At 39.8% G+C, this 25,068-nt stretch overlaps 2 protein-coding genes across 2 annotated transcripts; one reads left to right on the forward strand and one right to left on the reverse strand.

Moving 5' to 3' along the window:
- Positions 1-1,633: 1,633 nt before the first annotated feature.
- On the reverse strand, positions 1,634-14,477 carry LOC125240315 (zinc finger protein OZF-like). Its single transcript, XM_048148195.1, has 3 exons — positions 14,459-14,477; positions 14,142-14,378; positions 1,634-3,076 (listed from the first exon to the last, which is right to left on the reverse strand). The coding sequence occupies exons 2-3, from the start codon at positions 14,344-14,346 to the stop codon at positions 1,812-1,814; spliced, it is 1,470 nt and encodes a 489-aa protein (XP_048004152.1). The 5' UTR covers positions 14,347-14,378; positions 14,459-14,477; the 3' UTR covers positions 1,634-1,811.
- An 858-nt stretch (positions 14,478-15,335) lies between these two features.
- LOC125240314 (zinc finger protein OZF-like) lies at positions 15,336-24,775 on the forward strand. Its single transcript, XM_048148194.1, has 2 exons — positions 15,336-15,639; positions 23,220-24,775. Exons 1-2 carry the CDS (start codon positions 15,456-15,458, stop codon positions 24,590-24,592), a joined length of 1,557 nt encoding a protein of 518 aa, XP_048004151.1. The 5' UTR covers positions 15,336-15,455; the 3' UTR covers positions 24,593-24,775.
- Positions 24,776-25,068: the final 293 nt, after the last annotated feature.

The following is a 25,068-nucleotide window of genomic DNA, read 5'->3' on the forward strand; positions in this document are numbered from 1 at the left end:
AATAAAATACTGCCTTAAATTAAGATTTTACTGATAGTTTCCTTATTTTGCGACAAAAACCAAAGTATCCCGGAATAATGTACCACATTTTACTATCCCGGAATAGTGTACAGTTACCTTACCACTTGTAAATTGTAACTCGTAGCTTCGAGAAATGGGCCCCTTTTGTCGCGATCTCTGGCAACCCTCCTCCAGTTGGTATATTTCCTCATTCTCCTAAAGGTCCTCTTCCGCCCAGTCAAGCCACCTTTTCCGAGGTTAGCCCTGGGCCTTTTTTGTTGCGGTGTCCACCTGGTCATAATTTTAGGAGCCCTCGTCGTAGTAACACGATCTATATCGCTTTATAACATACATACAATCACGCCGGTGTCCCATGAAGGGGTAGGCAGAGCACATGAAACTACTCAGGTTTCAGTGCCACTCTTGGCAAATAAGGGGTTGAAAGAAAACGAAACTGTGACATTGCAGTGACAGGTTGCCAGCCTCTCGCCTACGCCACAATTTAACCCATATCCCGCAGTCGCCTTCTACGACACCCACGGGAAGAAAGGGGGTGGTGACATTCTTAACCCGTCACCAACGCTTTATAAATCCATATTAATGTAATAAATGGGAAAGTGTGTGTGTATGTTTGTTTGTCCGTCTTTCATGGCAAAACGGAGCGACGAATTGACGTGATGTTTTAAGTGGAGATAGCTGAAAGGATGGAGAGTGACATAGGCTACTTTTTGTCTCTTTCTAACGCGAGCGAAGCCGCGGGCAAAAGCTAGTAATAAATAATTGACCCTATACACTTCCCACTGCTGGGCACATGCCTCCTCTCACGAGTGAGAGGGCTCTGGCTATAGTCCCCACGACGCTAGCCCAATTGGGGACTTCACATACACCTTTGAATCTCTTCACAGATGTATGAATGTTTCCTAACGATGTTTTCCTTCACCAAAAAGCGAATGGTAAATATCAAATTATATTTCGCACAAAAGTTCCGAAAAACTCATTGGTACGAGCCAGGATTTGAACCCATGACCTCCGGATTGAAAGTCAGACGACATAATATCCACTTTGCTACTGCCGATACTAATTATAACTATGGCATGAAAACCCGAAAATCACTGGGATTGATTCCTCGTAAGAGCATTTAGTTTGTATTTTTCTACTTATATATTTACCTGGGTTACTTATATATATAAAAAAAAAAATTTACCTGGAGTGGGTTATAAATAAATATTATAGGACATTCTTACACAGAAGATTGAGTCCCACGGTAAGCTCAAGAATATAAGTATTGATTATAATATAATGGATTTGAAAACCCCTTGATTATAATTTGTTTCTCCGTTTTTAAACTCTCGTGTCTTTCGAGCCTGGTCATTAAGGCGTGTGTGGGGATATAGATCCAACACGTAGAGGCCGTTTGGAGATATTTGATGGCATGTAGAACGCCTGCCTTCATTATATATTTAAAATATTAAGTAATACACACTTTTTTTATGGCTCTCATGAGCCGTGGCAATTGCCGGGATAACGCAAGGAGGATGAAGACACACATTTTTTATTTGTACTATTTATTTGTACATGTTTGAGTTGGTGACAAATTATACATGCAAATATTTTTCTGGTTTCTGGACATAAGTCATGCTTTATTGTACGATGATTGGTGTTATCTAAAATGTTTTTATTTTGCTTTTTAAATTTTGTAATCGATTCGTCGTCGTTTTTTTATTCCTCTGCAGCTCACTTATGCGTATTATACTTGTCAATGGTTATAACACACATAAACTATGAAACTTACAAGCAAAATAAACTTAAAGTTAACTATGTGCCTCTCGCTTATGCTTATTGTAATTACCACTAGACGTGAACCGTTTTGAACACACCGCACATTTGTACGGCTTTTCACCAGTGTGTGTTCTCATATGACACTTTAACGTTGAATGGTGTCTGAAGGACTGTTTACATATGTCACAACTATAAGGTTTCTCTCCACTATGAATGAGCTCATGTCTTGTTAAGTGAGATTTGATTCTAAACTTGTGTCCGCAAATTTTGCAGTGGTGAGACTTGTGACTCTTGTGAGGCTTTTTAATGTCAGTTCGAGGAGAATGCGTTTTTAAGTGGTACACTAGACTGTCCTTACGTCCAAAATACTTGTTACAAATTTCGCACGCAAAAGGCTTGTCCCCTGTGTGTAAACGTTTGTGACTAATTAGATGATCTTTACGAATGAACTTCTTTCTACATATATCACAGGAAAAACGTCGCTCATTCAAATTTGCTGTGTGAGTAAGTTTGTGCTTCTTTAAATTGTTTTTAGTGGTGAACTTTCTACCACATATTTCACAAGAAAATAGTTTTTCTCCAGTATGAGATCTTCTATGAGCAAGAAGAAGTCCTTGATAGGGAAAGTTTTTGTTACATATATCACATAAGAATTTTTCTTTTGATCCATCATGCATTTGTATATGAGCAACCAAGGAAGACTTGTGTATGAAATCCTGCCCACATATGTCACAACTGTATGGCTTTTCACCCGTGTGTATACGATTATGTTTGTCCAAAGCGTATGTGCTTGAAAATGTCTTGTCGCATATTTGGCAAGTAGTCTCTCTTAAATGTTTTCGAACATGTGTGATTAGTCCAAATCTTGATGCAAATTGTGCGTTGCAATTACTGCAAGTGTTGCTTTTCGTATCAAGAATATGTACCAATGCGTGTCTTCTTAAATGGGTTTGGTCCGCGAATGAAAGTTTACACGATTGGCATTTATACGGCCTAGACTGGCTGTAGTGCTGTTGTAAATGGTCGGTAAACAGTCTTTTTACTGAGAATTCTTCTCCGCAAGTCTTGCAACTATAAGTCTTAGCACTTGTAACTTCGTTTTGGTCATTTTTAAATCTTGGTGTACTGTCACGTTGTCCGTGAGTATACTTGTGTCTGGCGCGCTGAATTTTTGAGGTTGGGAGTCGCTCGAGTCTCACAAAACAGTCCCGGAGCTGCGGTTGTGGCACTTGGTTGCTTTGAGACTCCAACCCTGGTTCCTGCTGGCAATTTTTCAACAAGTATGAGTCACGGACATCTGTAAAAATAAGAAAAATAATATTATTACACATTGTAATGTGCTTTGCATAATATGAAGTTGTGTGGGATAATAATGATATATTATTAGACTTATATTGACCGGGATATAGACCGTGATTACCTTTTTGATTTTTGTCGAGCTCCCGATATTTCGACGCAGTTGCATGCATCATGATCACGGAAAACCGTTTTCCGTGTTCCGGTTTTCCGTGATCATGATGCATGCAACTGCGTCGAAATATCGGGAGCTCGACAAAAATCAAAAAGGTAATCACGGTCTATATCCCGGTCAATATAAGTCTAATGAAAATAACCGTGAATCATTCAAAACTCTTAATGATATATTATTTCATTAGACACCACCACCCGATCATCTTATTCCATTAGAGCACATGGTATAAATATCTACATGCTCTTTTGTCACTTATAACTTTAATAATAATTTAATGAACATTGGACACCTTACATACTAAACAGTACATAGAACAATCCCCAAACTAAACATAACATGAACAATAAATTAAACTTGAAAATTGTCAATAGAATATGATCGAATCAATTGAGCACATCATATATGAAATGAAATGAAATAGGAGGAGGGTAGATCGACGCGTACGCGATAGCTAGCTTATGCTGTGCTCTGTGTTCAAATAAATAGTTAGAAGTGTTTTTTAAGGAATATACCAGCAAGTTACTGTGAATTACAGTGAAATACTTCACCACTAGTGTTATCCAAGCAAGACAAAAACAAAATAAGGACAATTTGTGCATAAACTTAAAATAGTGTATTTTTTACCCACAACTTTGAAAATATAAAAACCAAATAATTTTATTCAATAAAACAGACTTAAATAATTATCAAAACAACCATGAAGTGTTCCAAATGCAATAAAGCAAGCGGTGCTAAGTGCTTAATAATTAGTTGTGACTCATGTTCGACCAAACTTTGCCAAGAATGTGCAGGACTTTCACCTACAGAGGTGCGCGTGTTTGAGCTAAAAACTATCCAAAGAGTGGTTCAGTTCTTGTGCATGGACTGCAAGAAAGCTATGCGTGAGCTCCCGCGCATTCTGGAGACTCTTCAACAGCTTCAAAAACAGGTTGAAGACCTAAAAAGGCGCAATGACATTGCAACTCGTGAAGACTTGAAGAGGTCATTCAGGAGCTGATTGAGCGGAAAAAGCGGGCCAAAAATGTCATAATCTTCAATGTACCGGAAAGTTGCTCAAACCAGCCCGAAGAAAGGATACAGCATGATGTGCGAGAATGTGAAAAAATTGTAGCAACTATAACCGGAGAAGTAAATATGTCTGGGGTCAAGGTCGTGCGGCTGGGACGCCCGGATAACAGATCATCCAAACCGAGGCCAACGAAAGTCATGTTTAACAACAAACATGACGCATTGAAGATTCTTAAAAACAAAGGCAGGCACGCCAATGGCAAGAACATCAAGTCTGACCAAACACCTACCCAGCAAGAATACCTAAAAATGCTACGCACAGAATTAGAGGACCGCACAAGAGAAGGAGAGGACAACCTCACAATTAAATTCATTAATGGTTGCCCCAAAATCATTACTCTGGCAAAAAACCAAGCCACCCAACAATAACATCTTGCAATAATAAACAAAACTTCACAAACCTATCTATTTTAAGCAATATCATCATATACACTAACTTAGGCTCATTACAACCAAAATTTGATCTATTTCATGCTCGTGTTCTTACATGCAAACCCAAGCCGATTATCATAGCTGTGACTGGAACATGGTTGAATGCGAATATACCTAACAATCTAGTGAGTATTCCGGGTTATGATCTATATAGAAAGGACCGTGGTGACCGGAGAGGCGGAGGCGTCGCCGTGTACGTGGCTCAGGAGGTATGTGGACTACAAGTAATAGCTAAGTTTAATACCAGCTACTCGTCCTTGAAGTCTATTGATACGCTATGGCTAGACATAACTTTAAACCAATACCATCTACTATTTGCATGCATTTATCGACCGGATGATTCTTGTATATATGAAGAAAAAATATTATTAAGTGAAATAACTTCTGCCTCCATATCACAAAACGTCATCATTACGGGAGATTTCAATTACCGTGAGATAACTTGGCCACTAACAAACATTCAACACAGTGAAAGTAGAAGAGAGTTTATGTTTGAAGATATGTTCGTGCAAAGCAATTTATATCAATTGGTCCAGAAACCCACCCGACACCGAGAAGGCAATCGATCATCGCTTCTCGACCTTGTCATGACAAACGACGAAAACCTGATTGTAGATGTTGAGCACCAACCACCTGTTGGTAAATCAGATCACGATTTGTTGCTACTGTCAATGCAGCTGGAAAACAACAATAAGCTTAGTAAAGTTAAAAAAACAAACAGAAAAAACTACTTTAAATCTGACACGGGAAGTATAGACTTGGCTTTGTATGAAAGCAATATTTTAGACTTAGTAAAAACGCGTAATACAACAAACTGTAAGTGGGAAACATTTGAATCCACCATACTCGAAGTAGCAAACAAGCACACACCAAACATGAGACCACCACGCAAGCCACCACTTAAACCTTGGATCGACAAGGACATAAAACTAAAAATACGGGAAAAACGAAAAGCATGGGACAAATACCTACTTACGGGAAGCAAAGACGATTACAAGCACTACAGGACACTTAATAACTCACTTCTAAATATAACTAGGCGATCTAGAACTGAATATGAAAGCCGTATAGTAAACCTCGGACCTAAAGCTTTTTACGCGTACATTAGAAAACAGCTATCTACTAAAGTTTCAGTTCCCCGAGTTATGCGCGACGGAGACAATACAGTAACATGCGAGGTTGACATAGCAAATGCCCTCGCCAAACGATTTGAAAGTAATTATGTTAAGGAGTCAAATGACCCAGTACCTCTAGTTGCGTGCCCTCGCATTCAGGAATCTTTATGTAACATTACCATTACAGAAGACTTAGTCTGGAACAAACTGAAAAAGCTGCGCGATGACACTTCCATGGGCCCCGACGGAATTCCAGCGATCCTACTAAAGAAATGTAAAGCTATTCTGCCACCACTGACGCACATTATGAAAGAATCATTCAACACATCAACCGTGCCGCAGAAGTGGAGGAACGCCATAGTGACACCTCTTTACAAAAAAGGAGACAAGCTCAACCCCAATAACTATAGACCTATCAGTCTAACTTGTCTAGCCGTTAAACTAATGGAAGCGATTATAAACGACGAAATAAGACAATTCCTAGATAGTAACCATATCATCGTCGATCAACAACATGGATTCATGAAAAGGAGATCCACCGTCACCAACCTATTAGCATGTGTCAAAATCTGGTCTCACCATCTGGATAACGCGGAACCAATCGACGTGATATACCTAGACTATGAAAAAGCCTTTGATAGAGTGCCTCATCGCAGACTCCTGGCTAAGTTGGAACACTTCGGCATAAGGGGAAAGCTTCTACAATGGATAGAATCATTTCTAAAAGACAGAAAAATTCAGGGTGCGAATAGCTGACAGCGTATCTGACGAATTTGATGTCTGGAGTGGTGTTCCGCAAGGATCGGTGATCTCAACCACCTTGTTCAATATATTTGTGACTGACTTACAAACCGCCATCAAGTCCAACTTCAGCTTCTTCGCGGACGACTCCAAGCTGTTTGTTAACCCAATGATAGACCACAGCAAGCTACAGTTAGACCTGGACAGAATTAAGGACTGGTGCCTCACATGGCTTATAAATTTGAACGAAACAAAATGCACAGTTCTGCACATGCACAAAAAGAACCCAAATTTGCCCTATACTTTAAATAATGTACAGTTAGCAGATACTGCGACCCAACAAGACCTGGGAGTTATTATGTCTAACGACCTGAAGTGGGAACCGCATATTTCCAAAATGGTAAAAACGGCCAACTCGATAGTTTACATAATTAGAAGAGCTTTTCGTATCCTTACTCCTGAAACAATGCTAAAAATATACAAGACCTATATAAGACCTATTCTGGAATACGGTTTTCAAGTATGGAATCCGTACTTCAAAAAAGACATTGATATGATCGAGCGAGTGCAGCGTAGATTTACTAAAATTCCCGCACAACTAAAGTCACTCTCCTACGAAGAAAGATTAGTGAAGCTGGGCCTGGGCCTGACGTCACTGCAAAAGAGGCGTGAACGTGGAGATTTGATCGAGACCTTTAAAATCATTCAAGGGTACTATGACTGTCCAGAACTAGTCGACCTGTTCACTCGAAATTCAAACACGCGCACAAGAGGACACAACATAAAACTTGTAACAACAAAGCACAAAACAAATATCGGTAAAAACTTCATTACAAACAGAATAGTGCAAGCTTGGAACAAATTACCCTCTGAAGTTGTGAACTCTACCAGTGTTAATCAATTTAAAAATAGACTAGACAAACTATCTAAGTAGTGAAATCGTGCAAAGTGAACTATGATTTAGACGTACCAGCATCAGCTGCCTGTCTAAAACGAAATAATAATAATAAATAATAATACACATCCTGCCCCGCCCACGGCTCCCGCTGCCGGTGGTGTAGTGCGTAGCCATGACGTGGACTCGACAAATAAACGAGAACGTCATGCGCGCCTATTACGGGGCTACAGAGGGGGGAACCCGGCTATCCGCGTACCGTTCCAAGATGCTACCTCTGTTCCAGGCACTCGAGCCATCCATCACCGTATCGGAGCAGCGTCTATCGGATCAGGTGCGCGTCATTCAGCGGTCAAAGCGACTGGATGACGCCACACTTGATCGGCTTCGCCAGGAAGCTCTCACTGCTCGCGCGGACCCCGCCTCGGGGCGGGATTTGCCCGCCATGTCGCCGGACCCGGTGCCCGAACCCGACCTGGCACCGGAGGCGCCGCGGGTTGATCCCGGTAACGACGGCGGGGACTTCGCGAGTCAGAGCGTGAGTGAGCCTGCCAATGAGCAACTGAGGAGGTCTTTGGAAGAGGCGATTACGCAGTATCGCTCCACAAACAACTCTAGGCCGCAATTACCACGTCTGCCCACGCAATCTAGCGCTAATAGGAGCCTTAAATGCTTTGCTAGAGCCATATATACGGACTAGTAAAGATCTAGATGATACACACTCGATCATGTACTGCGGGGCCATCGCGGCGTGCCGTGTTGCTCGAGTCAAGTTTCCGGACGCTGACCGTGCACCTAGGACCGTCGCAGGTGTCCCTGCATGGCAAGTACGGATCGAGCGTCGTATCAGCTCGTTTAGGACTCTCATTGCGAAGCTGATCTGCTTCAGGGGGGGTAACAATCGCCCCCGAGTAATGCGCTTTGTGAACCAGGCGTTCGCGGAGACGGACATCAGACCCCGCGACTATTTGGCCAATGTCACAGAGCGCATCGACTTTCTGAAGCAGAAAGTCTATGCATGGGCAAGCCGTATTCGCCGCTACAGAAAGCGAGTGGACCGATTCCAGCAGAATCGTCTTTTCCAAAGCGACCAAAGGAAGGTATACCGAAGATGGGAGGAAGCCGACCCCCGCGTGTCTGACGTGCGGCTGCCGGATGCCACTGCCATGTCTGATTTCTGGCGTAGCATCTGGTCGGTGCCCGTTGAGCACACGGAGGGCGAGTGGATGACCGTTGTCGAACGTGCATGTGAGAACATTGAGCCTATGGGGGCCATCACCATCAGCCCCGAAGACGTAAGTTGTGCCATCCGTACGGCCCAGAACTGGAAAAGTCCTGGACCGGACGGTTTGCACAACTTCTGGCTAAAGTGGTTTCAATGCTCGCACTCGCGGTTGGCAACGCAATTCCAACAAGCCCTTGAGCTTGGTTCTCTCCCACCTTCCCTAACAACTGGTGTTACCTTCCTGCTCTATAAGTCCGGTAGTACCACGGAAGCAAAAAACTACAGACCCATTACGTGCTTGCCTACACTCTACAAGCTCCTTACATCCATTTTGAGAGCAAAAATTAACGCGCATATTGTCGCAAACAACATTTTGGCCACCGCTCAAAATGGATGTAGCGTCGTATCAGCTCGTTTAGGACTCTCATTGCGAAGCTGATCTGCTTCAGGGGGGGTAACAATCGCCCCCGAGTAATGCGCTTTGTGAACCAGGCGTTCGCGGAGACGGACATCAGACCCCGCGACTATTTGGCCAATGTCACAGAGCGCATCGACTTTCTGAAGCAGAAAGTCTATGCATGGGCAAGCCGTATTCGCCGCTACAGAAAGCGAGTGGACCGATTCCAGCAGAATCGTCTTTTCCAAAGCGACCAAAGGAAGGTATACCGAAGATGGGAGGAAGCCGACCCCCGCGTGTCTGACGTGCGGCTGCCGGATGCCACTGCCATGTCTGATTTCTGGCGTAGCATCTGGTCGGTGCCCGTTGAGCACACGGAGGGCGAGTGGATGACCGTTGTCGAACGTGCATGTGAGAACATTGAGCCTATGGGGGCCATCACCATCAGCCCCGAAGACGTAAGTTGTGCCATCCGTACGGCCCAGAACTGGAAAAGTCCTGGACCGGACGGTTTGCACAACTTCTGGCTAAAGTGGTTTCAATGCTCGCACTCGCGGTTGGCAACGCAATTCCAACAAGCCCTTGAGCTTGGTTCTCTCCCACCTTCCCTAACAACTGGTGTTACCTTCCTGCTCTATAAGTCCGGTAGTACCACGGAAGCAAAAAACTACAGACCCATTACGTGCTTGCCTACACTCTACAAGCTCCTTACATCCATTTTGAGAGCAAAAATTAACGCGCATATTGTCGCAAACAACATTTTGGCCACCGCTCAAAATGGATGTAGGGTTGGGTCCCGTGGTACTAAAGAGCTCCTCCTCATAGACATGACCATTTGCCAACAAGTTCGGCGGAACAAGGGGGCCATCTCGGCCGCTTGGATTGACTATAAGAAGGCCTATGATTCGGTGCCTCACTCATGGCTGAGGCGGATATTGGAGCTGTATAAACTTGATACAGCTCTAATATCCTTCCTGGCCGCATGTATGAGGCAGTGGACCACAGTCCTTCGTCAACCAGGAGGTAGGGATGCCCCCCTGGTCCGCAGGACTTCATAAGGATTGAGCGAGGTATATTCCAGGGTGATAGTCTGAGTCCTTTATGGTTCTGCCTAGCTCTGAATCCCCTCAGCACCCTGCTGAAGGATTCTGGGCTAGGTTGCCGGCTTCGGAGAGAGGGTGAAGTCATCTCTCACCTTCTGTACATGGACGATCTCAAACTATTTGCACCGAACACCCAAGACCTGATGGTGCTACTGAAAACCACAGAAGTTTTCAGTACCGCCATCAGAATGGAGTTTGGTGTCGATAAGTGTGCGGTTATGCATGTACAGCGGGGGGAGGTTGTAAATTCAGAAAATTTACAACTTTCTGAGACGATGTCGTTCAGATCTATCTCTGAATCAGAAACCTATAAGTACCTTGGTATGTCACAGTCGTTGGGTATTGAGGATGTTGGCATTAGACGGTCGGTGAAGGAGCGCTTTTTCAGTCGGCTGACAAAAGTCCTTAACAGTCTTTTGTCAGGAGGCAACAAAGTGCGCGCCTTTAACGCCTGGGTAATGCCTCTACTCACATACTCCTTTGGCATACTAAGGTGGACACAGACCGAGCTGGACGCCCTGGATCGGAGGGTCCGGTCACTGCTTACCACACACCGTATGTTACACCCGCGCTCGTCTGTTATGAGATTGTACATCCCACGGAAGTGCGGAGGTCGAGGCTTCCTAAACGCCAAAAATCTCCACAACCGTGAGGTGTACAATCTCAGGAATTACTTCCTTAACAACGAGTGTGGGATGCATTGTGATGTGGTGGCAGTGGACGGAAACCTCACGCCGCTCTCCTTGGCGAAAGAGAACTGGCGCAAACCTGTGGTACTAAGTACTGCGGACCGCAAGGCGGTATGGGAGAGCAAGCAGCTACACGGGCGGTTCTACAAGGCCCTCACGGGACCCGATGTAGACCTGCTCGCATCGGTGAACTGGTTACGATTCGGGGACCTCTTCGGAGAAACTGAGGGTTTTGCCTGTGCAATTGCGGACGAAGTTATGATGACGAACAACTACCGGAAATATATCCTGAAGGACGGCACGGTCGACATTTGTCGGGTGCCGCCGTCCCGGAGAATCACTCAGGCATATCATTTCCGGTTGTTCTCATCTTGCTAACGGTGAGTACTTGCACAGGCATAATCTCGTAGCCCGGATCATTCACCAGCAGCTTGCTCTTCAATACGGCCTTGTGGACCGCGAAGTACCGTATTACAAGTACTTACCTGCGCCAGTTCTTGAAAATGGCCGTGCCACGCTCTATTGGGATCGATCTATTATCACTGACAGGACTATTGTAGCCAATAAGCCTGACATTGTGATAATAGATCGACCGCAACGCCGGGCCGTGCTCGTTGACATCACCATCCCCCATGATGAGAATCTCGTGAAAGCCGAGAAGGACAAGTCCAGTAAGTACCTAGACTTGGCTCACGAGATAACCACCATGTGGGATGTTGATTCAACGATCATTGTCCCGATAGTCGTTTCAGCGAACGGTCTCATAGCGAAGAGTCTCGACCAACATCTTAAGAGACTCTCGCTCGGTGGTTGGATCAAGGGCCAGATGCAGAAGGCGGTGATTTTGGACACAGCGCGGATAGTCCGACGGTTCCTCTCTCTGCAGCCCTAACCACCGGCAGCTTGGGCCCTGCCCCGCTGCTGGCGGCACCCTAGGTTAGATTTTTTATAATGTGTTTATATGTTTTATATTGTTTTGTAAGTGTTTTATTTTATTTTACTTTTATACTCATATTGTAAAAAACCTAATCTAAGAAAAGAAATAAATAAAGGATAAAATAAATAATAATAAAATATTTATTTTTCAAGTAGGCATATTACAATGCGCTCATGAACGTCAAATATAAAAATAAAAATTAATTATTGTAATACCGGCCTAAAGTGTAAACGAATTCAAGAATAAATTAGAAGAAAGCACATCAAATATTTTATATTTTATGTTGTGTAGGTAAATTACATATTTAATGATATTGAGATTCATATTATCTTTTTCTTCTGTGACAATTTGATATGTTTTCTCTGAAGAAGAACGACGTATTATTAAGCAATAATATAATTTATTGAAATTAATTTCCATAGAGTACCTAGTCTGTTCATATTCTTTGATGAATACTTTTGCATGTTAAATTGTATCTTGTTATTTAATGCATAGTTATAAGATGTAATGTTTTGAAAAGAAGTTGCCCGCCGAGTTTCTTGCCGGTCCCATAGTGGATACCCCCCTCCCAACTGAGGGGGGACTGAAATCTTCTCGAGGCTGAGGCGTAGGGTTAGAGCCGGCGTAGCTTTATTTGACGTTCATATGCGCATTGTAATATGCCTACTTGAAAAATAAATATTTCATTTTCATTTTTTTTTTTCAAGCACATTGCTAATTCCACATAACACCTGAAACCTCTGCCGACAACTGGATACAGGCTTTATCAGTTGCTACAACTGCCTGCCTGCTTTACAAATAAATAAATAAATAAAAACATCCATTACCGGTGTTTATTTATTTTATTTATTTAAACTTCATTGCACAAAAATGTACAAATGGCGGACTTAATGCCAAAAGGATTCAATACAAATGGTGCAGAGAGAAAACAAAAAGGTGATGTACTAAGAAGAAAAGCAAACTATATGTATAGACTACATATACTTTTACATAAATAGATATTTACAATAAATATTTTAAATATTACATATAATAAATACAATGAAATAAATATAATATTGATGGATATTATTCAAATTCTTGTTTTAGCAAGTGCTTCCGTAACGCTTAAATGAAAACTTACTTCAGCGGGAGTGAATTTCAAAGGCGACTAGCCTAAACTGAACGGCAAAAAAATTTGTCATAAAGTCAGTGCAGTGCGGAGGTATGGTAAGTCAGCTCGTATCCCAGGCTAGGAGCATTGAATAAGAATCAGGTATTCATACCCAGGCCCCTTTGTTTGCCCCTGGATCCGCTCATGATTACTGGGATTTGAACCCAGGACCGCAGCTTAGCAAGCAGAGTTAATATGCACTGGCCAGGCCATTATTGTACATCAAAACCAAAGAAGAACCTCTTTTGAAGTAACTCTAAATGCTGAAATGTAGCTGTGTCAATCAACTATGTACGACTGTGTATCATATAACCTGACAACTTTCAAAATCAAGGGTGAACAGGCATCTTCTGGGCGTGCTCGCTCACTTCATCGTAGGCCACGTATTTGCTTTAGGCTAGACTGTGGCCAAGAGTAAGCCCATTTAAAACAAAAAAAAAACCGGCCAAGAGCGTGTCGGGCCACGCTCAGTGTAGGGTTCCGTAGTTTTCCGTATTTTTCTCAAAAACTACTGAACCTATCAAGTTCAAAAAAATTTTCCTAGAAAGTCTTTATAAAGTTCTACTTTTGTGATTTTTTTCATATTTTTTAAACATATGGTTCAAAAGTTAGAGGTGGGGGGACGCACTTTTTTTTCCTTTAGGAGCGATTATTTCCGAAAATATTAATATTATCAAAAAACGATCTTAGTAAACCCTTATTCATTTTTAAATACCTATCTAACAATATATCACATGTTGGGGTTGGAATGAAAAAAAATATCAGCCCCCACTTTACATGTAGGGGGGGTACCCTAATAAAACATTTTTTTCCATTTTTTATTTTTGCACTTTGTTGGCGTGATTGATATACATATTGGTACCAAATTTCAGCTTTCTAGTGCTAACGGTTACTGAGATTATCCGCGGACGGACGGACGGACGGACGGACGGACGGACGGACGGACGGACGGACGGACGGACGGACGGACAGACAGACATGGCGAAACTATAAGGGTTCTTAGTTGACTACGGAACCCTAAAAAGACACACTACACTTCAATACATTATTTGTACATTCTCCTGTGGAAATTGTTGTAAGTGTGGATAACAAATAAATAAATAAGTTACTACGAAAAACTTTAGTGTTGAACTTACTTGGAACTGCAATATAACGATGAAAATTCTCTGGGCCGAGTACAAATTCATCTTTCACCAGATGATCAACGTACAATTCATCGGAGGCTCTTGTACCCTCGTCATTATACTCAGGTTTCTTTCTGCAATCTTCAAATCTGTCGTCCCACTCTGGCTCTTTCTTGACATTTATTTCTTCCACCTTTACTTGTACTTCGAACGACATGGTTTTGTCTCTTAAGTTGTTTGAGTTTACAACTAAGATCCCATTATTTCACATCTGCACCATATTAACACTGTTACATTGAAGAAATCACCACACGAGTAAGACTTTATACCGAAAACAGCGTTTAAATTATTTGCTTTCTGTTCAAAGTTGAAATTTGAGTCGAAACCGAAACGAATGCGCTTGCGCTCTTTTGGCGGTTATGCATGTGACAGTGACATTGACATTTAATATTTTTTTCGTTTCACGTAGTTTCCGTAACGGGCTCTACATACACATCAATATCGTGATAGTACTCTTTATTATACCAAATACTATGTAAACTCTACGAGTTAATACGTGCAGGCCGTGCAGAGTGCCAAAATTGGCAACATGCGATACTAGCGCCCCTAGCGGCATGAGTTGATCAAAATAGTTTCCGTTCATACAGTATAAAATTAAAAAAAGTCACACATTCTTATTTTTTTGTTTTATTTCGTCTAAAAATGTTAAAGTAGATCAAGTAATCGCATTTTCTATTTTAATTTACTAAAATAAAAGGCTGACAAACTACTTTGAACAACTCGTACCGCTAGATGGCGCTAGTAAAATTGTTGCCGCTCCATTGTATGGGAAACGTCAGAAGCTGCACGTATTAACTCTAGAGTTTATATAGTATTTGATTATACTGAGTTAATATAATAATATTTACAACCCGCGCCCGTGCCGTGATATCGCCGTGGAGGGCGCTTATAGCGTGGAGGGCGGTAATATTAATATTACAATATACAGCCTGGTAAAAGACAGTAGAAATTAAAAAAGTGGCCAGTGGCAACACAGTGGCAAGCGGTAGTCTGTTAGGGCATTTTATTTAATAATTTCTCACAAACGGATAGATATCCGTGGAGCCCTTTTCAGAAATTGTGTGAAACGAACCAAAAAAATCATGTCACGTCCCTGTCAACTGTCAATGTCACTCTGAGCAATTAGCTTGGCGGTTACACCGAATGCGTGTTAATTTTTCGAATTTGTGTTTGTTTGGTTTCTTCTAGTCCGCAGTTTACCTCTACTGTCGTCAGCAAAGATTTACTGAGTTACCAGTATCCTGCATCCTCTTGGTAAATAAAATAATGTCTCTGGTGCAAGTTAAGGAAGAGTATGAAGATATATTTGAGGATGTATACTGCAAAGTGGAACCAGGGTTAGATGAGGATACGGAGCGAATCGAATTGTACGCTGACCATGAAGTGAAGGATGAGCTCGTGCTTGGCCCGGAGACAATGTTCCCTGCAGACAAGGCCCGTGCGGCACAAGGTAATTAATACTACTATCATTAGATCATTACATATCCTCGATCTGCCCGGTGTGCTTTTTAAAGGACATATTCCATTTATAGATAAATACATACATACAATCACGCCTGTATCCCACGAAGGGGTAGGCAGAGCACATGAAACTACTCAAGTTTCAGTGCCACTCTTGGCAAATAAGGGGTTGAAAGAAAACGAAACTGTGACATTGCAGTGACAGGTTGCCACGCCAGCCAGCACTTAAAAATAGTAAATAAATAATTATTATAGGATATTCTTACACAGATTGACTGAGTCCCACGGTAAGCTCAAGAAGGCTTGTGTTGCATGTACTCAGACAACAATATATATAATATACAAATATTGTATAAATAGAAAACATCCACGACTCAGGAACAAATATCTGTGCTCATCACACAAATAAATGTGCTTACCGGGATTCAAACCCAGGACCACGGCGCTATGCCAGCCACTATGCGCTAGGCCAGACTGGTCATCAATTTATGGCCTTGTCATTTAGGTGGTTAAAAATAGTTATAGTCTTTGTTTAAACCAACCTTATTAATAAAGTATGCAAAGCGTTTGAATATAATTATAATTAATCAATCAATCAATCAATCAAAATATTCTTTATTCAAATAGGCTTACAATAAGCACTTTTAAATCGTCAATAGTGTACAATATTCATCTTATTCTAAATATCAGAGCAATTTATTGGTGCAATAAACAATATTGTTTTAAAACTACATTGATTTAATAAAATGATATCAATCTAAATTGTATAAAAAAATATTAGTATAAAACTTCTAGAATAAATTCTAAATGTCAAAAAAATTGTGTAAAAATACATTGAATTATCAATATCATCATTAATAAGCTATATAATTAATGGTTTTCAGCAATACTTGTATCCCACAGTGTTTCATCATTCATGTAGTCTTGTGTGCTATAGTAGGCTTTAGAGATCAGTATACGCTTTACATAATGTTTAAATCGATTAAAAGACAGTTCAGTGATGGCATTAGGAAGTTTGTTATAAAATCTTACACAATTACCCATGAATGATTTTTTAATTTTATGGAGCCGAGTGAAGGGCACTGCAAGCTTATGCTTATTTCTAGTGTTTATATTATGTACATCACAGTTTTTCTTAAATTTACAAATGTTTTTATGTACATACATAATATTCTCATAAATATATTGACAATGCACTGTCATTATATTAATGTCCTTAAACTTATCTCTAAGTGAGTCTCTATGGTTCATTTTGTATATTGCTCGAATAGCCCTCTTCTGCAGAACAAATATGGTATTTATCTCTGAAGCACTGCCCCATAGTAAAATACCATATGACATAATGCTGTGAAAGTAACTAAAATAAACTAATCGAGCTGTTTCCACGTCTGTTAACTGACGGATCTTGCTCACTGCAAATGCTGCAGAGCTCAGTCTATTCGAGAGGGTAGCAATATGGGGACCCCACTGAAGTTTAGAATCTAAAGTTATGCCAAGAAAAACTGTACTATCTACCAGTTCCAATTCCTCATCCTTCACAACGACACTTGCTTGTTCATTTTTAGCATTACTCGTTACAAACTTAATACATTTAGTCTTTTTCTCATTTAACAATAAGTTATTAACACTAAACCAATTAACTACTTCGGAAATAGCATTGTTTACATTTTCACAAGTTTGTTGCTGACGTTTGACTTTGAAAATAAGGGAAGTATCATCTGCAAACAATACTATATCATGGTGGGTCTTTACAAGATATGGCAGGTCATTAATGTAGATAAGGAACAGGAAAGGCCCCAATATTGATCCCTGCGGTACACCCATAGAGACTAGTGACCCCGGTGAGCGCTGTCCATTCACGTCGACCCTTTGTATTCTATCGTGTAAGTAAGATTTGACTAAATTCAGTGCCGATCCTCTCACTCCATAGTAGTGCAATTTCCTGATCAGTGTTTCATGACAGACGCAATCGAAAGCCTTAGATAAATCACAGAAGATACCCAAGGCATCCTGTGACTCCTCCCAGGCATCGAAAATCTGTTTGATTAGCTCAACACCAGCGTCGGTTGTTGAGCGACCCCGTGTAAAACCAAATTGTTTATTGTGCATTAGATTATTGATGTTAAAATGTTGCAATAGCTGAAATAACACTAACTTTTCAAAAATTTTGCTGAATGTCGGTAACACTGATATCGGTCTAAAATTAGTGGGGTCGGATGTGCTACCAGATTTAAATAATGGAATGACTTTACTGTGTTTCATAAGATCAGGAAACTCACCACAATCAACACTGTTATTAAAGATAACTACCAAGTCAGGCGCTACAATTTCTATTAAAGATTTAACACCATGGACAGAGACTCCCCAAAGGTCACAAGTTTTTTTAACATTAATTGATTGAAATGCCTTAATTATATCTGAGGTACTAACATGTTCAAATACAAGGTCTCTACTACATTCTGTGACATTATCTTCTAACAATGTAACGGCAGATGCAGGTGATGAATTTAAGTGCCTAGTTGTGGAAACTGGTATATCAGTGAAGAACTTTTCAAATTCTGTTGCTACTTCTAAATTGGAATCTACAATTTTGCCATCAATTTTTAATTTCAGTTCATTTGTTCTTTGCTTTGATCGACCAGTCTCCACGTTAATTACTTTCCACGTTGCTTTAATTATATCGGAACTACTTTTAATTTTCTTGCTTAAATAATTACGTTTAGCGGTATGACAATCTAATTTAAACTGTTTCGAAAATTGTTTGACATGTTCTTTAAATTCATCACTCGTATTAAACCGCCGTTCCTCATACAAGGCATACAATGCACGTCTTCGTTGATGTAACTCTGCAGTTGCCCACTCACTAAAAACTGATGCATCACTAACCGTGACCGTTTTTGTTGTAAATATCGTATTATAATTTTCCATATATGTGTGAAAGAATGAATTATACATATCATTAGGACTCATGTTTGGAGACAGAACGGGTAGCGCCTGAACTAAACTCTGTTTCATTCTTTCCACGCGGTCCGAGGTTACTGGTACAAAAGTTATCTGTTTTTTCAAGGTATTTTTCCTAGCAGCTTCAAATACCATTAATTGACCTAAATGGTCGGACTCTAAATTGCTGATTACATTTTTTGTAATAGGAAAAATATCTGTGAAAATATTATCTATACAGGTTGCACTAGTAGCAGTCACTCTAGTAGGCTCCATAAAAATGTGGTTCAGATTACATGATTTGAAAAAATTCAACAGCCTACAACTTAATGTCGAATTTTCTAAAATATTTACATTAAAGTCGCCGCAAATAAGTAATTTCTTGCTGGAAGGCGATATTTTCAGTAGCACAGATTCCATTATGCTTTCAAATAATTCAAAATTACTTAATGGCGGCCTATACACGCACACAACAATAAATTGCTCCAATTCTACTGCACTTAGTTCTATAGTCCGTTCAACAGACATGGACACAATATCCTTGCGTTCCTTAAATTTTAACTGATTATTTATTATAATTAACGACCCACCATGTATGGAACTATGCCTGGTGAACGAACTTCCTACCTGGTGATTAATAAATTGAGGCATTAATTCATTATTTTTTAACCAGTGTTCAGTAATACATAAAATATCTATATAAAAATCCTTCATAAAAAGTTCAATTTGTAAATCTTTACCTCTAATACATTGAATATTTTGATGCACCAGGTGGATATACTTCCCTTGCTTACAGTTTTTTTCCTTATATTTACTTAAGTCTAGATTGCCAGAGACAGAATCTTTTGTCTTAAAAGCTAGTTTAAATCATTGGTTATGACTGGAACCAATTCCAAGTTCATACTTTGCTGCTCAATAGGAGCAGAATTGTCTGCCAAATTTTTGGCAGAAATGTCAAGTAAATAGGATAGCGATAATGCTATTTGTCTTTTGTAATAATTTGAAAGGTAACAATTACCTTTAGTCAAAAATACCATAGGCATATGGTATTTACTAACAAATTTGTTAGTGTCAATTATGCTAACCTTACTACTATATGTACAAAGATTATATAAAGCTATATTTAACTTATGTCTAGTGTTATTTTCTGCCTCTGACATTTGGGAACAGTAGGGGAATGTGAAAAAAATAATTTTATGCACTGCCATTGAGTTTAACTGTTCAAAGTATTTGACCAAATTATTTTTGTTCACATTGCCCCTATTTCCCATAAAGATAAGCAGTGTCGTCTGAGAATGAATATCACTGTCATTTAAAATTTGTTTTAAAATATTTTCAAAACTACTATGAGGCAAACAATGGTTGATTGTACTAAGTCCCTTTAAGTAAAAGTTTAGAAATGAGCTCATATCGCTTCCAATTTCATCACAGTACATAATAACATTAGGCTTAGGTATACATTTTAGAGAAGTGTCGAAAGAGCTACTACCACTTATATGCTGTTGTAAACTGTCATACAGGCTTGGGTAGAGTGTGCTGGTTGACAAATCCCCGGTCACCTGCTTACATGCACATGACTGGGCATTGGTCAACGACTCAAAGCGGTCTGAATTATGCTTTATCTGGGATATTAAGTCATCCATAGCCAAAGAATATTCATTAATAACTTTTTTTGAACTTTCATTTATGCCTTCCAAAGATTTTATTGAATCCTCCAAAGTCTGAATTTTTGATTTTAACGCCTGTGTGTCAGTTTCATACTGTAATTTACTATTCTCTAACTGAGCAGAATACAAATCCAACTTATCCACTAAGCCTATATTAACTTTACAATATTTTAATTTTTTAAAAAACAATTTATTTATTTTTGACAGTTTTTCTTTTTTTCTAATGACTTTATTCAATTTAATATATTTCTTTAGTTTGTTTCCGCTGCAATTTACTAACCTTGGTGTGGTGGTATCATTGGCTAAATCTGTAGTGACCAAAGGGATTTCAATTGCTGCGGTAACCAACTGGGAGTCAGGCCGGACCAGTTCCTCGAACAAGGTCTGAGTGTGTGCCGCAGCTGCTTGGTTTTGGGCCTCCCGTAGCTCGTAGATTTGTTCGTGGGCGTCGTGCAGTGCTCTCTCCAATGAGTCGATGTCTTTCAGGGCCTGTTCATATGCAGCATTGCACTCCATAAACCTGTCAACCGTCTCCTGAAGCCGGGCCCGCTCTGAATTTACATTATTGTAATCACTCTCTAATGTACACAGTTCCTTTTTCAACTTATCGTTCCTATCAATTACTAATAATAGCTCTTTCTCACTGTCTTCTCTTTCACTGAGCAATTGAGCACTAAATTCCTTGGATTGTTTTAATTCCAGCAAGGTAAGTTGGAGCTTATTACACTTTTCAGGCTCCTGCTGGAGAGCCGCTGCTGTAAACTATAAACATCATAAGTAGCTATAAACATCGCCATGTCTCTTTTATTTACACGGGAGTGATTATCTTTTGTTCGTTTTTATAGCCGATAGCTTATAGCTTACTTGCTCGCGGTGGGACCAGTGCCTTAGGCAGTAGACTTGGCACAATAACCATAAACATGTTTATATTTTATGCACAGTTGGTGCTTATTCTTACTTAAGGTAATTTCATATTAATATTTTAGATACTTGCAAATAGCATAACCTTCTAAGCGACCTATATTTTGCTAACTCACATTAGACGAGTATCGCTATCTCATTCTCAAGCCGTGTTTAAGCAAACTTAAAAAAATGTTAGCACTTTCAAACACTTTGGAGCGGAAAAACAATTTGCAAGGTTTAACATTTCTGGCACACCTTGGACAAATGGCGATCAAGCATATATAAGATGCGCATTCCTACGCACACAGTGTAAGCTTGTGTAGGTGAACACGTACCGTGCTTGTATGAGAGAGGTATAGCAGATCGACTGGTCGCGTTTTTGACAGGCGGTAACCATAAACCATTCATATTATGGTGCTTATGGAGTCTCTCAGAGCACCACAAGGGATATTTTAAAAACAATTAGAGCTTCGATGTTAAAATGGACTGTATTTGGTAAATAATTCTTTGGTAAATATCGTGGAGACCTGATCGAGACATACAAAATACTAACCCAACATTATGACCTCAAAGATTTTCAGAAATTCTAGAACGTAATAACAACACCCATCTGAGAGGTCATCAGTATAAACTGGTCTCTCGCAGGTCATACAACAATCCTCATAGACATTTCTTTAGTAATAGAGTGGTAAAAGCTTGGAATCAGCTCCCGGAGGATGTAATATCGGCCCAAAGTGTAAACGAATTCAAGAATAAGTTAGACAAGCACAGTGCTAATTCCACATAACACCTGAAACCTCTAACGACAACTGGATACAGGCTTTATCAGTTACTATAACTGCCTGCCTGCTTTACAAATAATAATAATCATTACTTTAAATTAAACTGTCTTAAAGGGCCTCTGCGCTGTTGGCTTCGGCCCCACGCACGCCTCCCAAAAGTCCGGGACCCCATGGTCCCGAGAACTGGAAAAGACAAATAATAATAATAAATATTTTTTACTGCGGCCAACATGTCCATTACGACATTCGGAACTTCCAGCGTCGATTAGCAAAAGGGTCTAGCAGGCTAACCTAAGAAGATTGGCCCCCGCAGGGGATTTGGTTGTAATTTGAGGTGCAGTAGTGGCAGGCCCTAAGAACACTATATGCGTAATATCAACCCTCGAACTTCTTTTGTTTTAGACTTATTTACAAAAATGTCAAAAAATCATGGTAATTTTTAAACTGCGATGTTAGCTAAACCAAGTAAGCTAGAGTAACCAAATAAATTCGGAGAAAAAAAAAGCATGAAATAAAATTCATAATGTATATTTTTAACCCCCGACGCAAAAACGAAGGGGTGTTATAAGTTTGACGTGTCTGTCTGTCTGTCTGTCTGTTTGTCTGTCTGTGTGTGTGTCTGTCTGTGGCATCGTAGCTCCCGAACGGATGAACCATGTTTCATGAAAATCGGTCAACTATGTCGTCAGGGGTTTTTTCAAAATTTTAATTATTTTTTTGCCACTTCTGGAGGAGGCACAACTACCAAAAAAATTACTTAATAAGCCACAACTGGCAACTACGTATACATTGAAAAGATTTTGAAAAATAATGGTGCGTCATGTAAAAAAAAAAATATTTACTGCACCTCAAATTACAACCAAATCCCCTGCGGGGACGAATCTTCTTAGGTTAGCCTGCTAGACCCTTTATTATTATGTCTAGCAGATTTTTTTTTTAATTTATCGTATTTATAAGACACTAATGTAAGTGTTTTATTATTGTGTTATTTAAATAAAAAGTAGCATGTTAATATTTTCTCTTTAGAAATAAATAATGCGTTAAAGCGGGACAAATCTGGACTGATGGGCAGTTGTAAGTAATCCATTTCTCCATTATTACACTATGATGTTGAGTTCTACATGTATCCACTGAACACGCCTATCATATATAACCGGTGGACACTGTAAAGTATGGAAAAAATTTACCAGTTACATTTGTCCTCCAGTCGAGATTTTCCCTGCTGTACTTTATGATATTTTTATACTAATGCTCTTTATTTAACTATCTACTTTCAGTTGCCCTGGCAATGGAAGGTATGAAGGATTCATTCCCAGGAAAAACCAACCTTGAACTGGACCTGCCTTCAAAATCTGCTGAAAAACAAATTGAACTAAAAGACTGTTTTGTGCGACTTCAACGCTTTCCCTTTACACCTCTTCATAATGTCAACAGAGATTTTGAGTCCAGACAAAGACTTTCCCAAAGTGATAAAAAAATAAATAAACCAAGAAAAAACACAAAAACTGCAAAAGTGAATAAATCCAAAGTGTACATTTGTGATACATGTACAAAAACGTTCCGGTCAAGACATGCATTTCGCAAACACTTGCGTATACATGATAAGACTTACGCTTGTAATATATGTGAAAGAAAGTTTGCTTCAACAAAATACCTAATAAGACATGAATTGGTGCATTCAGAGCGGCGTTTTTTTTGCAAAGTGTGTAACAAGCGCTTTACAATGAAGAATAGTTTAATAAGACATGAATTAACTGTACACGAAGCGGAGAAGATGTCTTGTGATGTATGCGGTAAAAAATTCACGTGGAAAAACAGTTTGATCAGGCATAGACTGCTACACAGCGGGGAAGAACCATACCACTGCAAAGTATGTAACATGCGTTTCAGATACAAGCCAGCATTAGTTGTTCATATGAAACAACACAATGGTGAGATGTTATACTCCTGCCAAATATGCGACAAGACGTTTTTATCTGAATACAATTTAAGCCGCCATAATTTGATACACACTGCAAATGAGAAGTGCCGGAAATGTGGCAAAAAGTTTTTAAATCCTTCATCTTTACACAATCATGAAATTAATCAACACAACAACAACACCAGAGAAGAAACATTTCAATGTGATACCTGTAAAAAAACATTTACCACTAGGAATAATTTGAAAAAGCATTTGTCAACGCATTTGGAGGTCCGACCTCGTCCTTTTTCTTGCAATACGTGTAATAAATGTTTCTTTAGTAAAAATACGTTAACTAAGCATGAGCTTATTCACACAGATGAAAAAAAATTCGTTTGCGATATTTGTCAAAAAGCGTTCAAGTGCCAACAATATTTAAATCATCATTCCCGAATTCACGATGGAGTTGGAAAAGTAAAACGTCACAGTTGTGAAATATGTGGAGCCAACTTTATACGGATATCACATTTAAGGATACATCGGATGATACATACTGGGGACAAACCATATAGTTGTGAAGTATGTAAACAGTCCTTCAGACACGACTCCACGTTAAAGGTTCATATGAGAACACACACTGGTGAAAAGCCTTACCAATGCGCAGTATGTAAGAAACGATTTGCGGCGAATAGTAAATATAATGCGCATAAGCGAGAAGCACATAAGAAACGCGACTTTAAAATGAAATAAATATCATATACACTGTCGGCCTGAATAACGCGAAAGATTTTAACTACGCATTTTTAATGTAAAACAAGCAAAAAATGTTACATGACTTTTGTAATTAGTGGGAAAAAATATTTGAGCTATTTTTTACATTAATTTACATGGGCTTTAATATGTCATAATCAAAAAATAAAGTTTTGGACTTATTTTCACTATTTTTCTTTTTTAACCCCCGACGCAAAAATGAAGGGGTATTATAAGTTTGACGTGTCTGTCTGTCTGTGGCATCGTAGCTCTCGAACGAATTAACCGATTTTGATTTCGTTTTTTTTTGTCTGAAAGCTGTATTAGTCGGAGTTCTTTGTTCTTTTCTTAGCCATGTTTTATGAAAATCGGTCCACTAGGTCGCGGTCGGGGGTTTTTCAAAATTTTTGGTGACAAGATATTATGGTTGGCCGCCGTCCATAATTGTAGCAGCTATACATACCTAGATAATTTTC

Source organism: Leguminivora glycinivorella, chromosome 27, assembly GCF_023078275.1.
Source record: "Leguminivora glycinivorella isolate SPB_JAAS2020 chromosome 27, LegGlyc_1.1, whole genome shotgun sequence".
Taxonomy (NCBI): Eukaryota; Metazoa; Arthropoda; class Insecta; order Lepidoptera; family Tortricidae; genus Leguminivora; species Leguminivora glycinivorella.